The 21896-nt window shown below is 38.6% G+C and overlaps 1 protein-coding gene across 3 annotated transcripts in view; it reads left to right on the top strand.

Moving 5' to 3' along the window:
- The window catches only part of MTX2 (metaxin 2), a 76343-nt gene that overhangs the window by 42070 nt on the left and 12377 nt on the right, over window positions 1–21896 (top strand). For all 3 annotated transcript variants that reach the window (XM_055718278.1, XM_055718277.1, XM_055718276.1), the window contains 2 exons: window positions 12872–12919; window positions 13888–13934. In XM_055718278.1, coding sequence (XP_055574253.1) covers window positions 12872–12919; window positions 13888–13934 — 95 coding nt within the window. The remainder of the gene's footprint in view (window positions 1–12871; window positions 12920–13887; window positions 13935–21896) is intronic.

Genomic DNA, 21896 nt, shown 5'->3' with positions numbered 1-21896 from the left:
GCCATTTGGTAGAGGCCCCAGCATAACAATCTGAGTTGGAATCTCTATGGTGAATGTACAGTTTCCAGAATAGGCTTGCCCCTGCCTGGTGGGTTAACTGAAGGTGTTGGATCTTGAATCTGTGTGTGTAGAGGTACCCATAGTCAAGCTTGAAAGTTGTGCTGGGCTCTTGGGTTGGCGTTCATTAATTCATAGATGTTAGCACAAGTGGTGCTTACATTCTGAGGGCCAGAGCCCTGGATCCTCAGGATGTGGAGAATACAGTCATGATCAGCATTGTTTTAGTGCCATTTACTAGCCTTTAGTATATTTTACTTACTTGGTGGAACACAAGGATAATGACATATGTGAGTAGGTGTTGATTCTGCTGTGTTCCTCTGCTCTGTGACCTTTATGAATATTCTAGAGTGACAGCTTGCTGATACTTACTTTCTTCTGGAATTACAAATACAAACTCAAAACTCTACTGTATGTAGGCATCTCATTGTTTTCTTATTGAAAGTGCTGGTTTTTTCCGCAACAACTTCCTGCTAAACGAGCAGATTGTTGTGGAATACAGCAATGTCAGATCCAAATTAAGTATAGTGTAAGGAAAAGGCATATTTGAAAAAATGGAAACAAGAAGAAAAAGTTCTGCAACAACTGGCTCTTTCCCTCCTTGCTGAAGCATTCTTCCTCTGTTCCTGGAGAGATTCTTGCCTCCCCTTCAGGGTAGTTGCATGCTGCTTATAATACTCAGACTAATGTGTTAAAAATTGTACTATTAAGGTGGTGCTTTCGGGGCATCAGAGCTGCTCAAGTACTTCTGGATCCTTCTGCAATTTAATAAGCTTAAAACAGTAGCACTGCATCTTTTACCTGTCAGTCACAGGTTAAGTGATGCTCATTTTCTTTCTATAGGTAAAGTAATATGTAGGCATCTAACAGAAAAATACTGTCAATACTCCTTTATTTTTTGCAGAGCAGGAATGCTTGGTGCTTATTTTATTAATCTTGTACTTCTGCTGGATATGCAGCTATTTACTGTAACTCAAGGTGCAGTACAAATCCTTGTTGCAGACCTGTCCACTGAATCGTTCTTTAAAACAAAATTATGACATATTGCCTTTGCTTTGCAAAAGCGAATCAGTGGCAAAAGCAGTTATCTCCCTTGAAAAGAAAAAATACCTTTGCCAGTGAGTTGTGGCCTTCTTGGCTCGTCTGTACTATGTACCAGTCCCTGACTGGAACTAAATGACTGCAGAATCACTCACTCTGTGGATATGGAAGTTTTTTTCTAGTGGAAAAAAGAAAAAAGTTATCTGGGATCTTGGCCAATACCCACCACGCTTCTGGATTTCCTGAGACATTGCACAAACACAGAGAACACTTATTCTGGTACCAAGAAGATATAAATATCCTGCAAATGTAAGAATATTTGTGAGAAAGACAAATGGTGTATCTGTGAGGAAAAAAATACCACTTAACAATGGCACTTGTTTTAATAGCGTCTTGTCCCCATATCTGTGGTTGTGAATACTGCCTTTCTTTTATGTAGATATGGAAATGTAAGAATGATAAGAATGATTGAGGATTTTTTCTGTGTCCATAAAAATAAAATTTGACTGGCTTGCCATCAAGGATCCTGTTCATGAGGATGGTCGCTTTGTCGTGGCAGTTGCAATGAATTACCACTGCTCCAACATGTCATAGCCATAAAGCAAGGCTCTTTGCATGCCAGTGTTTAAAGACAATCATCCCAGCATAGGTTGTTTTCTAGAAATGTTTTAAAAGCTTAAGGGAGGGTTTTACTAGAGAAGAGGATCATAACTTTCTTCTACACACTGACTTGCTTGTGTATGTGTTAGAAAACTAATTTTCTGCACCTTATGCATTCACTTCTGATGTCCCTATTCTAAGGTTTGTCTTGACACAAACTGAAACACAGAAAATACCATCTGAACATACGAAAATTTTTTTTACTGTGAGGATGTTTTAATACTGGAGTAGGTTGCTCAAAGCAATTGTAGAGTCTCCCTCCTTGGAGATGATCAGTACCAAACTGGAGATGGGCCTGGGCAACCTGCTGCAGCTGACCCTGGACCTCCAGAAGTGCCTTCCAACCTCAGCTGTTCTGTGGGAGCACCAGTTGCTCAGCCTGCTTGCACTGCTGCAGTAGTTCTGCACCCTCTGTGTAACACACGTTCACCTGAACATGCTGAGCACAGCCTGCTGCTGTAATGAATTAATGATTAAGTACAAAATGATGACTAAATCACATCTGTAGAGTAAACCACTTGCTTTAGTGCCATTCAACTTTTGCCTATTCAGAAATATAAAGAGGTTGATGCTGTGTCTCAAGGTATAATAAACAAATATTTCCATAGCTTCATGAATTGCAAGGATGTTGTCACATTTTAAAGCATCTGTTTCTGAACTGCAGAAAATATTAATTGGATAATATGGTAGAGAATTTGTTTAGAGTAGCTCGGCATCAATCATGTATTAACGGGATAGGAAATGAGTGTTTATACTGTAAGAAGAATTAGAGTGCCAGCTTTCAAGTGGTCCAGAACATTAATCTTCCTAACTCTAGTAGTTTTGAGAAGCTGACTGCTCAAATAATCTGTAAAAGATTGTTGAAAAGATGTTTAATTGATCACTAAATTACTCAATATGCTTATCCATACCCCAGCCCCACCCCCCAGTTTTAGATCAGTGATCAAAAGAGAGAAAATAATGTCCTTGTTTGTCCTTTGATCTCTGGAAAATTACTTCTGTTTATTGCTGTTGAGTTACGTCCAAAGGTCTTAGGCTAGTTTTAATACTAAGGGAAATGAATGCAGTTTGAAAAACAGATGCCCTTCTGCCTTTAGATATTTTACATTCTTAGTGAGTCTACCTCCAGTGTGACATGCCAGAGCACAAATAAATCTCCGATGTGCATGTTTAATGTATTGAGACAAGCTGCAGTTTGGCTGAGAACAAATACATTGGGAATGAAACCTGACCACCTGAATTGTTCCTGCACATAAAGACATAAAATTTAAATGGAGTATGCATTTTGTGCATCAAAATGTGCATAGGTAAATGTTAACATTTCCTGCATGTGTAAGGTGAAAAAACATAGTTATTCTTGCTTAATAACAGGTTGCCTGCAGCACAGATTGTTTAAGGCTTCTGCAGAGGTGCTTGTAGTCAGAACCAGGCGATTCGAAAATACAAAATTTGTCAGGCTGTATGATTTTATCTTACAGTGTTCTTTTACCTGTGCTTTTTTTTTTTTTGGTAATGAAACTAAAAGGAATCCCTTTAACTCTTGTTCAGTTCCAATAAAGAAGTCTCTTACACTGCTCTTGCCAATTTATGCTCAGACACGTATGTTTTATGGCTTGATTTGAACCAGTCCTTTGAGTGGGTTGCCTATCTAGTCTTTTTTTAGGTTGGGGGAAAAGTTACTTTCACAATTATTATAGTACAGTACACAATTCATTTTGAGATACTGTTATTTTTTGTTTTTAAGAAGCGATACAATTGCAGTTTATAGTAAGAGTATGCTTCTGTAGTTGTTTCTGGCTCCATTAAAACTAAGCAGTCTTTCTCTAATCAGCATTTTATTGTTACATGTTTTCTGCTAAAGTACTGTTGTCTTTTCTCATGCCAGAAATGAGATTGCTCTAGAAATAACAGTAACAAAGTTAGTAAATGAAAAGTAACACTTATTTTGCTATTGTCCAGTTTGATTTGCAAGTGAGCTTTCATCCGTTGTAGAATGCTTCAAATATGAGTGCTGCTTAGGAGCCTAACTGTTCAGCTCACAAGAGGTCATAGAAGAATGACTTTGGAGAGAGACCAGTTTCTTGTCTTTCTCACTCCTTTTTTCTCTCTGGTCCTTGAATGTTCTATTCTCTGACTGTCCTCAGGCACTAACGTGGTCGCTTCCTGTAGGTTTGTGCCCTATGAGCCACTCCCTTTTCAAAACAAGAATTGAGTGAAAGAGCTTGGTTGCTGTCCTTTCCTCTAGGTGAACGGGTGTCCAATGTTGCTACGCTGCTGGGCATTTTCAGCTCTTTCTTGAAAGTGAGTGAGAAACTGCAGATGCATGCAAGTCATGGAGAGGACAGGGAGAAAGTCCGCACCAGGTTCTGAAATTTTTATTATTATTATTCTTTTTAAATTCTGCTCTTTAGTTATTGAGAAGGCGACATAGATGGCACACAAATGTGGATTTTTTAATACAAAATGGAAGAATTTACATGTAGTAGTAAAACCTATGAAATGCGTAGGAAGGATTGGAAACATCAAAGGAAAAAATTACAATGGTGCTCCAAAGAAAGAGGAAAAATTGATACCAGTCTCATTTGTGGGGGAAAAAGCCCAACCAAAAAAATGGAATGTGTATGCTGAATTGGAAAGAAAAAATGCTGAGAGATGGGAATTTTTAACAGTTCTGCCTTCTAGCTGTTGTATAATAAAATTGAAGCCAATGTCATGCTTGCATCCCTAGCAAGAACTTTCCAAGTCCAACTGCATGTGTTTTTTTTTTTTTTTTTTTTTTTTTTTTTTTATGGGGGTGGCATTTGCATTTGAATACCATATTGGAGAAACTCTGGAGGCATTGGGTGTGTTCACTGAAAGCCTTGGAAAAGAAATGAGGAAGACTGTGAGGATATGATTAAAAGAACAGGATAACATTTTCAGATTTTGAAGTAGGGAGTCTGCAGTGTTTCCCAGAGGTGAGGAAGAGCCTGAGAGGTGCTATTGCAAAGACCATTGTCTGTTTTGGGATGACTTAAAGACTGTGAGCCCTAAAGCACCATCTTTCCCCTTGCTAGTGGCAGCGCTTGGCTGGCTGACTGCATCAATGCTCTGTTTTTACCCTGCAGAGCTCTTCTGCCTAGAGGTCTCAGCTCTTCTTGCCCCTTTTCAGGACTCTGGCAGAGTCTTATTTTGTCATCACTTGTAACTCCTGGTACCACTGTGCTCAGGGCTGTGGGCAAGACAGGAAAGGGACAATGCAGGGGAGCCTTACTGAAAGCCCAGAGGGACTAGGGCTGGGTGAGCAGGAATTCTGTGTGTGGGGAGCAGCTTTTGGAGCACCTGTGGGATATTGAGGTCCTGTCTGGCTGGACAGATGTGTAGGATTTCTGTTGTGGATCAGGGCAGGGGTGCTGTGGATGAGAAAGCAGGGAGCTCCGGGCATTTTGCAGAAGTGGTGTTCAGACTGCCTGCCAAATATCTGTAGGGGAGGAGGAGTTCAGACTACCACAGAGAAGAGGGGATCTCAATCTAAGAGAGCTTTCAAAGGACTGATTTAAAGTATACAAGTGTAGATAACATGGCTAAGAAACATCCCAGTTCAGTAAGGCACTTAAGGCATTCATGAGTACCATACCTCCACTGTCCTACTCTTCACAGCTGCTGTGCTTAAAGTTTCACTTCTTGAGTCAGGGCCAAAGAGGGGCAAGGGACTTAAGTAGCACAAAGGGAAGGTATTGATTTAGAGATCTATAAAAAGGTATAATTAAGAATTACAGAGCTTCTTTGAGATGGAGTATTTATGCTGAATATCAGGAATAAGTAAAATAGCTCCATCTTGTCAGGACTTTATAAATAAATGTTTTGAGATCATTTAGCTGGCACACTCTCTTGTTTTTTCTGAATAAATCCAGATGTTGATTTAGGAGCAACTTTTATTTATGGATTTAATTTTGTTGAGATTTTTTGGCCGCCTCTGCTGGTGGGAGGTGTGATTGTGCAAGTGGGGAGATGCTGAGTGATCTCTCTCCTGTGGCCTCCCCTAGCAATGAGTGCTGAGCATCCTGGATGATTGAACTGCAGATGTGTATGCTCTGGAAAGTCAACTCAAAGATAGTAACAGAATTGGACTAATGCTTAAATACATGCAATTAGTAGCTTTCTTGGAGGGTGAAGAAGCAGATTGTGTCATGCTAAATGGCTGCTGCAGTAATGTCACACGCTGACTGTCTTAGTGGTGCAGCCACAGGAAACTCAAGTTTGAGAATTGTTGCTGAGATTGAGTCTTTATGATGACAATCTGCTTGATCAATAATTACTGAACAGTCATGATTTACGTGAATTGTAATAGCTCTGTGTAGGAGGCCTGGGATGGATTTAAGCAAATGGTGTAATTATTTGATACATGATTTAATGCATACGGTTTAACTTGTGTGAAAGTCGGTTTTCATTTGGCAAGGCACTGTGAAACACTTTTTAGTCCTTTGTCAGCAGAGCCAGGGAGTTGCTGATGTTTTCATTTTTTCTTGGCCCTTGTTAGTTTACAGGATCAGACCAATTACATGAAATTGATCTGTATTCAGTGTGGGTGGGTTGGACTGGTGGTGGGTCTTAAGGAAGCTAATTCACAACTTTCTCATACTTCCTTTATTGATCACTGTTAATGTATGAGATACATATTTTCAACTGCTTTGGTTCCAAAGTGGCCACAGCTTCACTGTATTAATCAAAATATACCCCTCCACTTATTTTCTGTAATAACGGTATAGAAACACATAAATTCTTGGCCTTTTCTTTTAAAGTAATATATTACTACTTGAAAATATGACCAATTTGTATTATGAAAAGAGAATGAAGTGATTGTCTGCTTCTTTTTGATGCATCTTAATGTCAAGTGGTGAATAATCCTCTTTCCTTCTGGAGTCTGTGCGATAGCGTTCTGTGTGGCTTTCTTTGGGTTACTACATCTAGAACATAGTGAGTAGCCGGTCACCCCCATAGCACCAGTCTTGGGAAACCAGAAAAGGTAACTGTGTTCCTGCTGACGGTTATGATGTTTGCTGTGTAATGTTTGGAGACTGGTGTGTAATGTTGGATGTGAATGTTGCCCAGATGTAAGACTAAATTTCTTTTTAGTGTTTACTCTTGTGAGAAAGCAGTTTTGAGGTATCTCATTATAATTTAATCAAATTTGTACCTGGGGAGAGGCTAAAGGAAACTGGAAATAATGTGTAAGTTAATCTCTCCAGCTGTAATATTGCAATACTGTGATTCAAATTAATGCCAACTTTTTTTGGTGTTTAATAGAGGATATCTTGCCTCTTGGCTCTTTTAACAGGCCTTGTAGTGCTGTGTGAACCAAACTGGTAAATACAGATGTTTTAGCTTTCCTCCTTTTTATGCAAGTTTTATATAAAAGTGTTTAAGAGGAATATATCAGAAAGAAAACTGATCCATGCAAATGTGGTGACTTTAGAGAAGTAGTCTTTATTTCTATACAACCCATAAACTTCTTAACATTGCAGGAAATTACTCTGAGAAGATCAGATGTTCACTAGCTAGATCCTAGGCTCATCTATGCAACAGCACACAGTGAACTGCATGGAAGAGGTTGTTAGTTGACTGAGTACTGTGTTCACAGAAGCAGGAAGAAGACACAAAAGGAAAATTGCTAGCATACTGAGAATTAAGTAAATTTTAGTTTATAGGAGATTCGGGGCAGAAATTGTCTTGATTTAATTCTCACTGTATAGTTTTTCACTATTTGAGAAATAATCAACAGGATAGTAATATTGAGTGTTAATGCAGTAGTCTTGATTTTTATTAGGTATAGGCTAGTTTTATAACAGGAAACTATTGCGATCTGCATTGTCTTTCAGAAATGTTCTTGCCCCACCAAAATTCTATGGTATTGCTAATAGCTTGCAACAACCTAATTTCAAGTTGAATTTTTCCTACAAAAACTTTTAGCCTGTTGATAACTTAATTTCCTGTGCAGGAGGGAACATCTTGATGCCTGGATCCAGAGGTCTGTGGTGTTTGCTGTGGCTGATATTCAAGAATGCTGTAGCTTGACAACAAGTGTGCTAAATGAGTGGCAGACTAGCAGGGCAAATCACACTGCATACCCTTCCGCTTGAAACTGGCTATTCATACTAGACTGCTGAAATGGCTGTGTTGTTGTTTAGCATATTACATGATTTAACATGCAGAGTATTTTGTGGCTTCTCATTTCCATAGTCAGAGTCTCATTTTTTGAAGTAACAGAATTAAAGGCATAACTGTAAACCATCATTTCATTACATCTCTTTCATCATTGTGAAGGTGGATGAAAATGTCTGTTTCCCCCGTCTGTCCAGGCAGCACTGACACAGGATGAATAGTTTCCCAGTAGAGTGTAGGAGTTGAAACTGAGTTGTGTACATGTATAAAGAGACTCTGAACAGCCTGGACAAGGAATTGGTGGGGCTGGGGCACTGTAGAGCATCTTGGGAATGTGGTACTTCCTCTTGCATAGACTTCACTGGGGGAGTGCTATTGCAGCCTCTCATTCTTTGGATTAAAATTCAGCACTGTACAAGTACAGTATGTCCTGTTTTGAGAGCATTAGTTGGAGCTGAGATGTGCACAGGCCTCAGGTAAGCTCCTGATCCCCTGCTGGTAGTGGGGTCCAGTGCTCTTGAGTATCTCTTCTTACAGCATATGTGCGTTCTTCTCTCTTGCTGTCCCAAAAGCATTTGGGTGGATAAAGTCTTAATATTGAAATCACAGTCTGAAACATCTGGAAACGTTGAAATCAAAATGCTAGTTGAGTATCTGTTTCTGGCCTTAATGTTGCTCAAGTAAAACATTTCACCACAAAATCTGAAGAATGCATCTAATGCAATACATTTTTAGTGGCAAAGAATTTTATGTGACTGTCATGACTTATTGTGTGTTTTGGAAGTTTTTTACTGAGAGCAGAGATTACATATTTTCTAAGTCATTCTCTGACGTGACAGGTGAAGATTCTAGTAATCTAATAGTTTTAATGTTTTAATGGATAGTTGCAAACCCAAGTAATTAAAATTCCGCTGGGAACATGCAACACACCAGTTCACAGAATTTTCTTCTCGAAGTCTAATTTGACACCTGAGAACCCTGTTAACACTTTGAAATCACATTTTCTATGCTAAACTGTTAATAAATGAAACTTTGACTAACAAACACCTTGAGCTTAGTGAAATTTTCATGCATTTTTAGTCATCCACAAAACCAAATAAGATTTTATGTAGGTGATTTACTTGCTATTTTACTTCTCTGGTTGTTGTGATATGCTGCATCTGCTGAACTCTCAGCTCCTAGGATAACAAGGCTTGCAAAGTAATGCTTTCTGTGTCCATCTCACTCTAATTTTCACTTCCCAGTAATTTTTGAACTCAAACTCACTTCAGACAAATGCTACAGGGAGGACTGATCCTGCAGATGGTTGTTTCCTATACCTGGCTTTAAAGCAAGCAGTTTGGTAGAGGGGAGGCAGGGAGAGACAATAGTATGAGGTTTGCTTGTCCTGAACAAACAGCAGATCATCTACATGAAAGACTAAAATTTGAATTCGTTAAGCATGGGAAAAGTTTCAGTAGGGTGGGAAAACAACTTTTACTAAAGACTGCACGCCTGAGAGACAGACCCATTGAAAACCACACAATAGTAATTCCTCTGATTATGAAGGCAGAAGGAAGAACCAAATAGTTCCTAATTCTGAAGATATGTGGAGAAGCTCTTCCTGTAAGGCATACTTCCAGGCAGTTATTTAATCCTGTGAGCAGCTAATGATAAAAATGTCTGTTGCGTAGGTTCTAACACATAAATGTGATTCTGTGTTGAAAGCTTCTGAAACTGAGTTGACATCACATTTGTTAATTTTCTCTTTATATACCTAGTGCCACAGTAGCTGTGGTTAGCAGGGAAACTAACATCTACAGACCGGAAGATTATAGTTGCCAAAGGATAAACTGGATTTGACTTCATTAGTGCACAAATGATAAGTTTGTGAGGAGTTATTATAGCATTAATCAACTTGATGGATTGGAAATATGACAGAACTGAAGCAGTGTGTAATATTAGTGCCTATTATTCTACAAATTATGTCTTCACCTACATTCATAAGGCAAGAGTCATTGCCGTACATTAAAGATGTTACACACTTTCTCCTCTCGTGGAGGCGTGTGACAGCCCTTCAGCAATTCCTCCTCTTCTCTTCCTCCAACACGGTTCTGATCTCCCTTAGCTGCATCTTTTCACCTTATAGCTAATTGAAGGTGGCTTGGTAGCTGATACGTGAGCTTAGCTTGCACTTTACAAACCTGGACCTCTCAGGTAGCAGTGTGCATTTAAACTTCTTGCTCCATCAGAAAAAAATATTTAATATTCTAAACACCTTGGAAGAAAGAGTGAGTAGAAATTGGAAGATATGAGATAGATAGCGAATGAGTGTTTAATTCTTTGATTTTCAGAGGATTACACAGGCTTTGTGTATTTACCTCTGGTGCGGCTGAACGTGATTGGCTGCGTGCAATTCTGAATGCATGCTGCAGAATATTTGTTTTCTGGGATATGAGTAATAATAAGTGAATCTTAACATGAAGTTGATTGTTTTAAAATCCAGTCCATACAGTGACAGCAAAATCAATTGTCTGGTCTATGTGAAAAGGACTGGAGGCTTCAGTTCAAGCTCATGAGCATGTGTCCACCTTGTCAGCATAGTCGGAATTGTGACCTCCCTCTGGAGACTTGTCAGGTGCCAAGTGCAGGGGCTATTATTCATTCATTTTCTTGGAACTGCTGAAATTCAGAGTTTAAGGTATACTGATAACGAAGGCTGAGATTTTCATATGGCTGTTTGACAAGTAAATGTAAAGATGACAAAAGACATATATTAGTACACAACTAAACTGCGAATGAGTGAATGCAAAGATTTTAAACTACCCTTGTCCTTTCCATCCCTCAATTTGGACATGTGCTTTTGTGTACTAAGACTGTGTGATAAAGACTTAATATCATGACTAATGAAATTAGGATCAGCAGATAATAGTTCATGAATATCTGTATGTGATCAGTGGAATGTGGAAGGAAAATATAAGCTGATAAGGGCAAACAAGTTACAAAAAACCACTCTACTCGTGTTTTAGTTTATGGCATGGATATGGCATGCCTTACCAGCGGTGTAGTTTTGGGTTCTATGTGCCGAGAAGCTGTTACATATATACGTATATCTCTATGGCTGCATATAGCTTAGTGCCAGGATCAGACTGGAATTACTAGTGTTTGAATTTCTTGAAATACACCAAGCATTTTGTTGGAAGATGAAAAGTTCACTTCATTTTTGTGGGCCTGAAATATTTCAGCCATGTTCTTATGTAAAAATAGGCCATTTCCAGTTGGGCTGGAATTCAAGAATGCAATATAAATCTGACATTTCAGTCTGAAGAGGCTCAGGCAAAAATTTTCAGTAGAAATGGGCCCATGCAATTTGAAGTTCTGTGTACCGTTCTGGACATGTGAAAAGGATGTTTTCACTGGTTGGCTGGAGTATTTGAGATCAGTGTGCCTTTGTGACTTAGTTACTTCTGTAAGTATCTCAGTCTAGCACTGATAGTTTACTGAAGTATAATAATAACATTCTTAATTTTCTCATTCCATTTGCTCTTCCAAGACTTCGGTGGACCTGAAGAAATGTATGTTAGATAAATTATTTTAAACAGTTAAGACTGTAATACCACAGACACTATCTTGGTCTCTTTTTATTTAAAGAAGTAAATGTACTTCCACCTCAAGAATTTTTACTCCAGGGCAAAACTTTAATGGAGGTGTGTAAAACCAATAACTGCTACAATAAAACATAAAACATTTTTTCATGACACTTAAATGTGATTAGTTGCTTTCTCATGCCCATACTAGTATAGCTTTTGTAGGCGCTCTGCCTTAATGTTAGAGGCCGTGACCTTTGCAAAACTGTGTACAGTGTTAGAAGCTTTACAGTTCTATGTGACTTCCATAGAAGTTAATACTTCATGAGTATCCAAAAAGGATGATAGACATTTGTACTTTCTTTCCCTTCGAGTTCTGAGGGCAAAGGCACAAAGAATGACCTTACGGAAGCCAGTGACATCTTTCTGTTTGAACCGCGCAGTTATTTATAGACATTATTGCTTAAAAACATTAAAGTTATGAGGGCATTAATTTTGTTTACAAATACCTAGTTTGGGTAGAATGCAAGTTTTGAATTGGTATTTTAAAATAGATTTTTTAATCAGACATTCACAAGGAATGTAAGGGAGATGAAACAATGTGGTGACCTGTTATCTTAATGTTACCATTAACAGTAAATCAGTACTGATCACTGTTTTTGCGTTCCCATAAATTCAAGTGGTGTATGACTGATTAAGCGCAACGGTTCTTAATGGAAGATGTGATTGTCTTTTATTTTCTTGCCTTTTTTTTTACAACTGTTTAACTGTTTTGAACAACTGGTGATGCAGTTTTGTTAATACATATTGACATTCCCATTTTAGGGTTGACCAGTACATCATTTAAAGCAATAAGTAGTCCCAGTTGTCCTGGTGGATAGGTTTCTGATGTGCCCAAGCACCTGACTTTGTGGTATTGTATAGGACCAGTGACTTTCATTTCCCCAAAGCATTGCTCACACTTGGTTTGGAGGTTTGTGCCTATCTCCTCTGTGTGTTGTTCTGTTCTTTCCAGAATTCTTTGTTTAGTACCTTAATAAATAGTTGATCTTGAGAGTGGCCAGAATTGTGATGGGGATGTGCACAAGGATGTTTTTATGGTGGAGGTAAAATAGCTGCTTCAGCTGCTTGAGAATTAACAGGGCCTTCTGTAACGTAGCTTGAATTTTAGCTTTTCTTGCAACATTAAATTTTGGGACTTAGTTTTCTGCTCTGTGTTGTCCCCCTGTGAGCAGGAGAGAGGTATGGGAGAAGACAGTGGCAATGGGGTGATTTTAGGACAGGTTAAATCTTGCATCAGCATCGTTGCAGTTTGTGTTCCTGCTCTAGGTAACGTTTGTGTTCAGTTAGCATCTGCAAGCACATTGTTGTTTGGCTTGCTTAATTATTTCCTCTTCTTTCCACAGCCACAGAGCCTTGGCCTGAAAATGCTGCATTGTATCAGCAACTGAAGGGTGGGTACACTGTTTGTTGCAATTAATAATTACTTTATTTTTAGAAAACGCATTAAATATGCACTAAGATAATTAACGGCAAGGAAGCACAGAAACTGTTAAAAGACTCCTTTGTGTTGTTTGTCTGGTCAGAGGTTTTAGCTACGCTTGCATCTGCCAATATAAACCAGCTATTCATGGCCTATAAGGTCCTTGGTTTATTATTGACTCATTATATTGGCTGCTGTAGGCAGTGTAAAATGATGTGGTTGCAGGCACAGTTGGCAGATTTACTGCACCAATAGCTGAGGCAGCAGATTTTTGAAGTCTTGTGGTAAAGTGGGCTCTCGGTAAAAAGGAACTGTTAAAATGTATAGGCTAGGATGGTTCAGGCTCCCTTTAGCAGCTCTTCATATATCATCAGATCACATTATGGCCCCCATTTGGGGCTCAGCAGCCTGCTACAGTTGTCAGAAGACTGCAAAGTAATGAAGACTAATAGGTAGCAGCCCTAGTCTTCTAAGCATGGAATTTTTATTGCAGTGAACTTGTCATCTTTCTTTTGTGTGACAGACCTAGACACAGTGTGCAATATTAACTGCAAGCCACTTTTATAGGTTTCTGAATGCTTTTACTTTTTAGCCAGAGGAGTTATGAAGATGTGGGTTTATTTAACTTTGATTAGAAGAAGAGTAATTGGCATAAAACTCAAGCATTTGGTTGTTAGTTGTGAGTATTTCTTATTGTACATTGGTGGTAATGTATGATAAGTGCAACTGCATTTGCAGGAGAAATATTCCTGGTATTCTTTTTTTTTCTTTCTTTTTTTAATGTTCATATCATAGGTTTTCTAGACCAGCTGCATAATAATTATATATATGCTCCTTGTATTATGCATCAGAAATGCAGTCTAGAATGGCTTACAATTACAGGTCAGTAGCTAAATGGACACTTTTTTGTAATTGTGTTTTTTGTTTTTCTTTCAACAGAGGAACAAATTCTGCTTTCTGATAATGCATCTTCCCTTGCTGTTCAGGTAAAATGTCATCTTTTCTAAACTAAAGATGTTAATTCCATTATATTTTTTGAATAGTTATCTAGCTTAAGTAACAGCATTTAGTGAAATGAATAAGTTAAGAATTATTTCTGTCAAAATCAATGACTTAGTTCCTGTATCTGATGTGCCTTAAGGACATTTGTGAGTCCTCTTTAGAGTGCTGCTGCTTGTACTCATATTTATATTGGTCTATATTTGTACAGTATCTGCTTATCTACCTGTTCTGGGAACTGTGCATGGTTCCTATCTTTTGTCACTTGGTATGGTAGTTTGTCTGGTAACATCTTGCATGATACTTGCTGGGTATTTAATTCTCGAAGCTAATACTGCCCCAGACTTGAGGCATGTTTGCTTCATGCTGTGGGTATGAAACCTCTATATGTCTCTGATAGGTTTTCTCAATTTCATTATGCGTGCAGAGTTGAGATCCAATGTGGTTTTTAGAAATAGTCCATATAATTGACAAACCTGCATCTCTAATTGACTTAAAAGCACCTCTGTGGCTGTGAAGTCTGCATAAATGGCATTAACCTGTTAGGTTCAGTTACCCCAAATCTCAAGGGGATGTTTTCCCCATTAGCAAAGAGGGCCTGACTGTCAGAAGTGGTGGTGAGCAGGATGTCTGTAAGGTTCCTGTTCTTCAGAGTAACTGCTGCTGCTTTGTGTAGTAGGGAGTTGCACTGTTCCCCTGTTTCTTGCTTTTTGTGTGAGTTTAGCTCAGAGCAGCTAGAGCAAGCAGTCTTTGAGTGCGATCCAAAAAGGTCACATCTTGTTTAGTTGAGGTGAGACACTTGGAAACTTTAGCTGACATGATCGGTGAAAAGGTTGGGATCATTTGATCATGGTAATTACTTCCAAGATCTCTTAACTTTTTTCCTTCCAGTCTGGCAATCTAGGAGGTACCTCTAAGAGTAAATTCTATCACAGCAAGAAAACACTCTTATCTTTTCCTGGAAAGAGGAGTCATCTTTGGTACACAAAATAAATGGGGCAGTGTCTGTTTGTTTGGGCAGTGTGTTTTATATTGTGCCTCACAGTTAACGCAAATAAGTGCTTTTGTTGCTCACTTGATTTCAGTGTTCCTTTTTACTCCAGAAACTGTATTCTTTTGTGGCTGTCATGAATATTCTTGCCATCTAACAATATGTGTAGGTGTGGCTTGTATTTAAACCACAGAAAAAAGCATCAACATAACCCTAAAATTTCCTTTTCTAATGCATCATTTTGCTTTACTGTTTCCAGTCTGTTGTTATCCTACACGTGTCACTTAGATGATAAATTATCTATAATATATTAAAAATGCTTGTTTTTCTTCAATATTCTCTAGCTGGACAACTGATAGTAGCCATGACTATAAATATGGCTCTGGTAGATATCTGATCTTAAACTTTATAGAACAATTTTGTATTAGGGAATCATATCTATTTTGAAGAATCTCTGTAACATGGTTTTGACTGCAAAAGAATAGCTATCCTTGGTGTCTTTGATCCATTTTGAAATGTTACTAGGATCTGTAGGTATATATTACTAGCTTAGTGATCAGAAAGCTTTAAATATACTGGTGTATTTTGTGTAAGGAAATTGCTGAATTCCTCTGGTTTAGAATTTCCTTTTTATTCTGATGAGTGTTTATCTTTTTACTGGGTATCTTTTTGCTGGGGGGTGTGTGTGTGTCTTTTCCTGAGGAAGAAATGGGAATGGGGGATAGGAGGAGAAATAGGAGCTAGTACCTGGGACTTTTTCCCCACTATTGCCATTAGTTTTCCCCCTGTTACTAATTTGGGGCATAGAGATAGCACTAGAGAAGATACATACCTTGTTGATGGTTTGTTGAACATCCATGTGGTGAAAAAGCATCAGAATTTTGAGTCCCTCAGATCAAAAGAGCGTGTGAATCATCAGATCTTTAAGGAACATGGTTCACAACAAGACTCTAAATGTGCTGCAACTGGTCTTTCAGATCTTTCTCAGAATCTCCTTGCAGCACCTCTTCATAACGCTGTTCTGGGATAGCGCTCAGAGGACATATATACAGACAGCTACATATAAAATAAAGAATAAAATCAGATGTCATAATAAGTAATTATTTAGAGTAAAAGTTGACTGTTTAAAATTGATGATCCTGCAATACAGATGGCATTTCATGTACCTCTTTTCAACAGAGCAGATCAAGCAGACAGCAGAACAAGTTACTCTCAGTGTAGGTGGAACAGACTGTTGCAGGCATTTTGTTTGAATTAATGAGTAGTGAGGGCTGCAGACTGAACATAAGAAGTTGGTTGAATCTAGCTGTTTTAATAATGATTTGGCTTATGACTTCTCATTGTGCAATGAAATCTGGACTTCTGACTTTAGCTGTATGTCAGATAAGAGAGGGGAGGGCAGTGTCTTCCATTAATTGCTAAGTAAATGTAGTGGTGCCTTCAATAGTTAAAAACCAACCAAACCACCCCCCCAGAAAAATCCCTCTCATCTGTGGAACCTTTCTGCTGATTCTTGTAGGGCTTTTTACTTTGTTGTTTGTTTTTTAATTCTGCTTCTGCCCATTGTTGTTCTTGGAAACAGACTAACAATTCCTTTCCCTTTTACTGGGTTCACCTTCTTTATATTTGCTGAAAATGCAACATAACTTCAAAAGAGCTAGTGCATTATTGCTGGTACATCTTGGTGTTTGCACTCCTTGTTCATTAACTTGAAGTGTTGTATTATACAGTCCTGTTGAAAGTGAAGCCCATTTGATCTTAGGCTGCAAAATCTTGATATTGAATGAAGTTTTATTTTCACTGCAAATGAATTAAGATCAAGGAAAATACTAATCAGTAATGATTATCCAGCGACAGGAAAGAGAACGTTGTGTGTTGAATGAAGGCTCTGTTCTTCTTGTGAGATGTTCAGCCCTCTTCCCATTAAAGTTAATGAAGACACATACACCTCCTGGGTAACATGACTCATGGTTAAAAACCATTCTCTGCTTATTTGTTATACAGCTTCCATTACACAGCATTCCTGCTTATCAGTCTTATGATAGTAAGAAAAGCCACCAAACCCCAGAAAGGAATACACAACTATATTTCAATAACAAAACAACTCTACAACTTCAGGGATGGAAAAATGGAGTTTTAAACGAATTAAAACTGAATTACCATAGGAGAGTATATTTCAGTGTGAAGCGGAGAGCCTGTCCAGGCCTCGTCTCCCTGTTGAAACCCGGTGCAGGTAAAGCCTTTTTTGTTTAGTGCCTGGATGGAAGTAGTGTGGCTGCATAGGAGGGAGGGGGTTAATACAGCTGTGCTGTGCCAGGCCTCTTGCTTCAAATGTTAGGACTTGCTGGGAGGAGGAATGTGGATGTTGAGACTGCCTCTGTTATTACAGGTTCTTCTGAAATCTTTATGCAAGTAGTGTCAGAGTCTTGCTTAAAAGGCTGTCTAAAATGTTCAGGATTGTGGAAATTCTCATAGCTGTCCTGAGGTTATAGAGCCTGCAGCTCATTATGTTAAGATATGTATTAATTGCTTGTGCAATTGATGTCCTTATAAATGGTCTTAATATATTCCAGGAAAGCACATTTAGAATTGTCTGTTCTTAGTCCTGAATGACAGAAGGATGTTTGGGCAATTTAAAATTGTGTTACACAGACCAACTGCTTATTTACTTCAACAAGTAATCAAATGAATGTGTAAATCATGCATGATTAATTGCCCTTGACAGATTTGTGATTTTTTTTTTCTTGAGTGTGTGTGTGTATATGAGCAGTGGTTTGTTTTTTTCTCTAGGCAAAACATTAGCAGAAATTTGAACTTGTTGCTGAGGCTTGAACAAAGGCTTAGTACTGAAATGAAAATCTGACAGTCTTTTTTTTAAAGAGAATAAAAGTTGGAATTCTTCATGATGAGAAATGCAGTATCAACATAATCAATCTAGCACATTGCGTTGTAGCTGAAAACATGCTTAAATCCCAAGCCATACAGGTACTATTTGTGAGTGAAACATCTTTCATATAGTTCTAAGATGAAATTACCCCTGAATGAATAGCATCTTCATTTATCTTCAAAACCTGTGTGCTACCAGTGAATCTACTCTTTCTGCATTCTACAACAAGAATTACATTATACCATTAGAGCAGTGTTGTGCTGCAGTGTAAAATAGATTGTTTTGGAGAATGAACGTGGCTTTGCTATAAATTACATTCACAGGTACAAAGGAATTTGTTATTTTGTTTAAAATAGTCACAAATATAATTAAGCTCTTAATTTATGTTAAACTACACATGTGGCCATTACCATAACTGGATTAGGAATTTAATCTGTCACTCAAAGAATGATACTGAACAGTTTTCATTTATAACCTTAGACACACTATTTCAGTTACAGGGTCTGCAGCTGTTTGATATGAAAACTGAATTATTCTGTAGATTTGTTCATGGTTTTTAATTTTAAAATGTGTTCCTGCAATAAAGTAGAGAATAACTCTTTAGTTGTCATCACATATTGTCCTTTGTATGCTCATGAAATAATGCAAAAATGAAAACAGAAAACGCCTTTCACTCTTTTTCACAACAGTATTGTATAAGTGCTTTTAGAAGTGCTGCTGAATAAGAGGTGGCTTGGAGTGCCTCGTTCTTTATTAAAAACTAATCATGAATATATCTTCTTCAAATGAAGCCTGGAGTGTGCCATCTGAAAATAGTGTTGCTCATGTTGGGGATATAAGTTGCGAACTATTTGAGTCTTGACATAAGTAATTTCATTCTTGCCTCTGATCTCAGAAACTGCAATCTGGATATGATTTACATCAAATTGTAACTAATTTTTAATGAGTATATGTGTTTTGCTCATATGTATTATTGTGCGAGGGGACTGAAGGGGAAGGGAAGAGCATTGTGGTGGAGCTTTGAAAGGGTGATTTGCTGCCTGATGTGTATTGTATTTCCAGCTGACAGTGTCCAAACAGCCCTTCCTTAGCTGGGGAGAGCAAAGAGGAAGGGAGAACAAGAGTAAGAATGGCATCTGAAACAATTAACTGTAAAATACAAACGTCCTCCCTCCCGTCTCTTAATTCTTTCCCATTGTATTTCATGCACAGTCATTTTCCATCCTTGTCATCATAGGAAGACGCAATGGCATCCCTTTCTTGCATTGTTTCGAGGACAGCGGCAGTAGCAGAGACGAGAATGTCAGTTGTGTGAGAAAAGGAGGAAGGGGAGGGTGGGGTGAGTTGCCCCGCGGCTGGCTGTGATTTCTGGGCTCTGGGCTTTTGAATTGGGCTAAGGCAGCAGAGAGGTGATTGCTCTGATTATTTTTTTAGATACCTGAAATCCAACATATTACCTACATTTTGAATTTGAAATTGGTCAGGCTATAAGAAAACAAAATAAGCCTTAAATTGATTGTGTCCTTTAAGCAATGCTGTTGTAACTGTACTCTGTAATTCTGGCAGGAGGTGTCACCTGCCATGATTGAAATGAATGATAGGCATAAGATTGGTGATTAATACTGTAACAAGTGTCACCTCAGAGCTTCCTATCAGCCCTTCTGCACATAGCTGCTGATACTTCATTTTCTCGCAGCAAAAATATGAACTGGCTTGTTCCATGCTGACTTCGAAAACAGAGTGGCTCATGCTACTCTTGGGGAGGAGAAGGCAGTGCAATGCAAACCATAGTCCTGTGTGGATCAGCTTGTGGTAGAGCAGGAAAGGCGCTGAGAGGCTTCTCCATGCCTTTTCTTCAATTCGTTGTCCTCACTTCCACAGTCTTTGTTCCCTAGTCTAGAACAGTAAATACTGGGAGGGCAGGGAAAGACAGACATAATTAATCTGGTGGCACCTTTTTATCTCCCTCTCCTCTATTTTCCCTCATGGACTTGCAGCCCCTCTCCTCCTCCCTGTTTACAGCAAGATCTCCCATTAAAAACAAGGTGCACAGAGGCAGTAGTAACTTTGTAGGCTTGGTGCTTTCAGTCTGGAAGAAGAGAGACAGCATTGCTAGAAATACATTGTCCACATTTCTCCCTTTCCCTGGTGCTGGCAGAGTAGCTGATGCTACAGGTAGAGGGGCTGAAAGAGCATGAGAGGGGAGACTGTTGGCCTGCAGGGAAGAGAGACAGAATAGGGCTGTGTTGGAGAGAAGCTGAACAGACCCCATTAAGCTGAATCTTTATTTTGTAATGCCTTTACCTGTTTCTTATATTAACCTCATCCAAAGAAAGGACACACTTTGTTCCAGAAGTAAATTAAGTGTTTGTAGTAGACATTATATTAAACATAAGTTACTAAACTGGACAGTTTTCCAGGCATCTGCTCCAGTCATTGAATGCTGATACAGCACAAGAAATCGGGCCCCTATTTTTAAAAGTACAGAAATGCAAAGAGTCAATGGAACATATGAATAAAAGAGGCACTCCTGCTGATACCAGGGGAATAAACCCAGTTCTTCCTAACTGAGATTTCATTATCCTTGTTTTATGCTGCACTAACTAGTATGAGCCATGAAATTACTCATTCCTTTTAAAAGCCTGAGTGTTTTTGTTTGATGTCCTTCAGTTGTAGTGAATGCCATAGATTTATGCCTGAAGGAAGTTACCTTTATTTGTGTAAAGTCTATTGGGAAGTAATTTCTTGATCTTCTGTAACATGGGCAAGGGGATATGAGAACATTAATTTCTCCTTTTTATCCTATTTGATTCAAATAGTTAACTCTTTGGATAGGTGTTAAGCGTTAAAAAAAAAAGTTTATCCTTTCCAGCAGGAATTCGGTTCTCCTTTCCTTGCTTAGAGTTTGTTTAGGAGAGTTCTTTTCAAAGTATCAACAAACATTTTCAGTGAACATCTTTACTTTGGACTGGAAAACTTTAGATGAAGTAATGTGTACCAGTTTTACCACAGACGGGAGAGATAATTGCCAGCCCTACCCCCCGCCACCCCTATTCTGAAGAACTGCAACTGCTGTAGTATTATTGCATGAGAATCCTAGGTGCTGGAGGAGATCCAGGTTGTAGCCTACAATAGTCACCCTGTTCGTTCTTTGGCAGTACATTTTTTTTTTTCCAGAGGAGAAAAGAGTGGGAAATCTAATGCTGTTCTTTGGAATTACAAGTCAAGGTATGACACGCTATGCTCAGTTAAATGTCTTGTTTCTAGTTTTGTTGTTACAGTCTTGCTTACCATTTTTAGGTGAATTTTCACAAGGGCTTGATTAACTAGCTTATGTCACTTGGAATTCAGTTGGCCCCTTTCAGTCCTTTTTTAAGTTGATCAGTCAAATTTATGATGTTAGCAATAATCTCTGATGTACTAGAATAAGCATGGGCCCTTGATCTTTCAGATTGCTCAGCTTTTGATGCTGTGTCTTTGAAGGGGTGTTGATATCTTCATGAATCTCAGCAGAACTGCACTGGGGTGGTTTCAGCCTTCAGCCTTTTGCCCTTCACTCCAAAAGCACTCAGAGGAGCTAAGCTCACTCCCTTTTGCTGGTTTCTCCGACAGGAAGAGTAAGGGTTTATTTGCCTGCTCAAATTATATGTGTGAGGTACCCAAAGGGAAATGAGATGCTCTGAGCTGAAATAATCAGTGTTTCACTGCATCTTTTATCAGGGTTGGAAGCCATGACAGTCTGATACCATCTGCACACCAAATGTGTTGGTTCTTGACATTCTATGTGAGCGTCAAAAAGGGAACAAATCCTCCCTTGATCACTGGGCTAAAGTGTTAAATGAGATAGAGACTCACAAAAATTGCTGCTTTGTCCTGTATTCTCTCTGTATGATTTCTTTGATCTGTGCCAATTTCAACTATTTTGGTAATACTTCATGCCACTTACTATCTAACATCAGTTACTGTCTAAAATCTGATTTTGCTAATTGAATGCATCAGAAAAAAAATTTTAGAGGCTTTCTGGCAGTGGATATTTGTAAGAATGCATTGGTCATGATCCTTGTCCATCTC

Source organism: Falco cherrug, chromosome 8 (assembly GCF_023634085.1).
Source record: "Falco cherrug isolate bFalChe1 chromosome 8, bFalChe1.pri, whole genome shotgun sequence".
NCBI lineage: Eukaryota > Metazoa > Chordata > Aves > Falconiformes > Falconidae > Falco > Falco cherrug.
The sequence above is the reverse complement of the archived record's forward strand: the minus strand, read 5'-3'. Positions and strand labels throughout refer to the sequence as shown.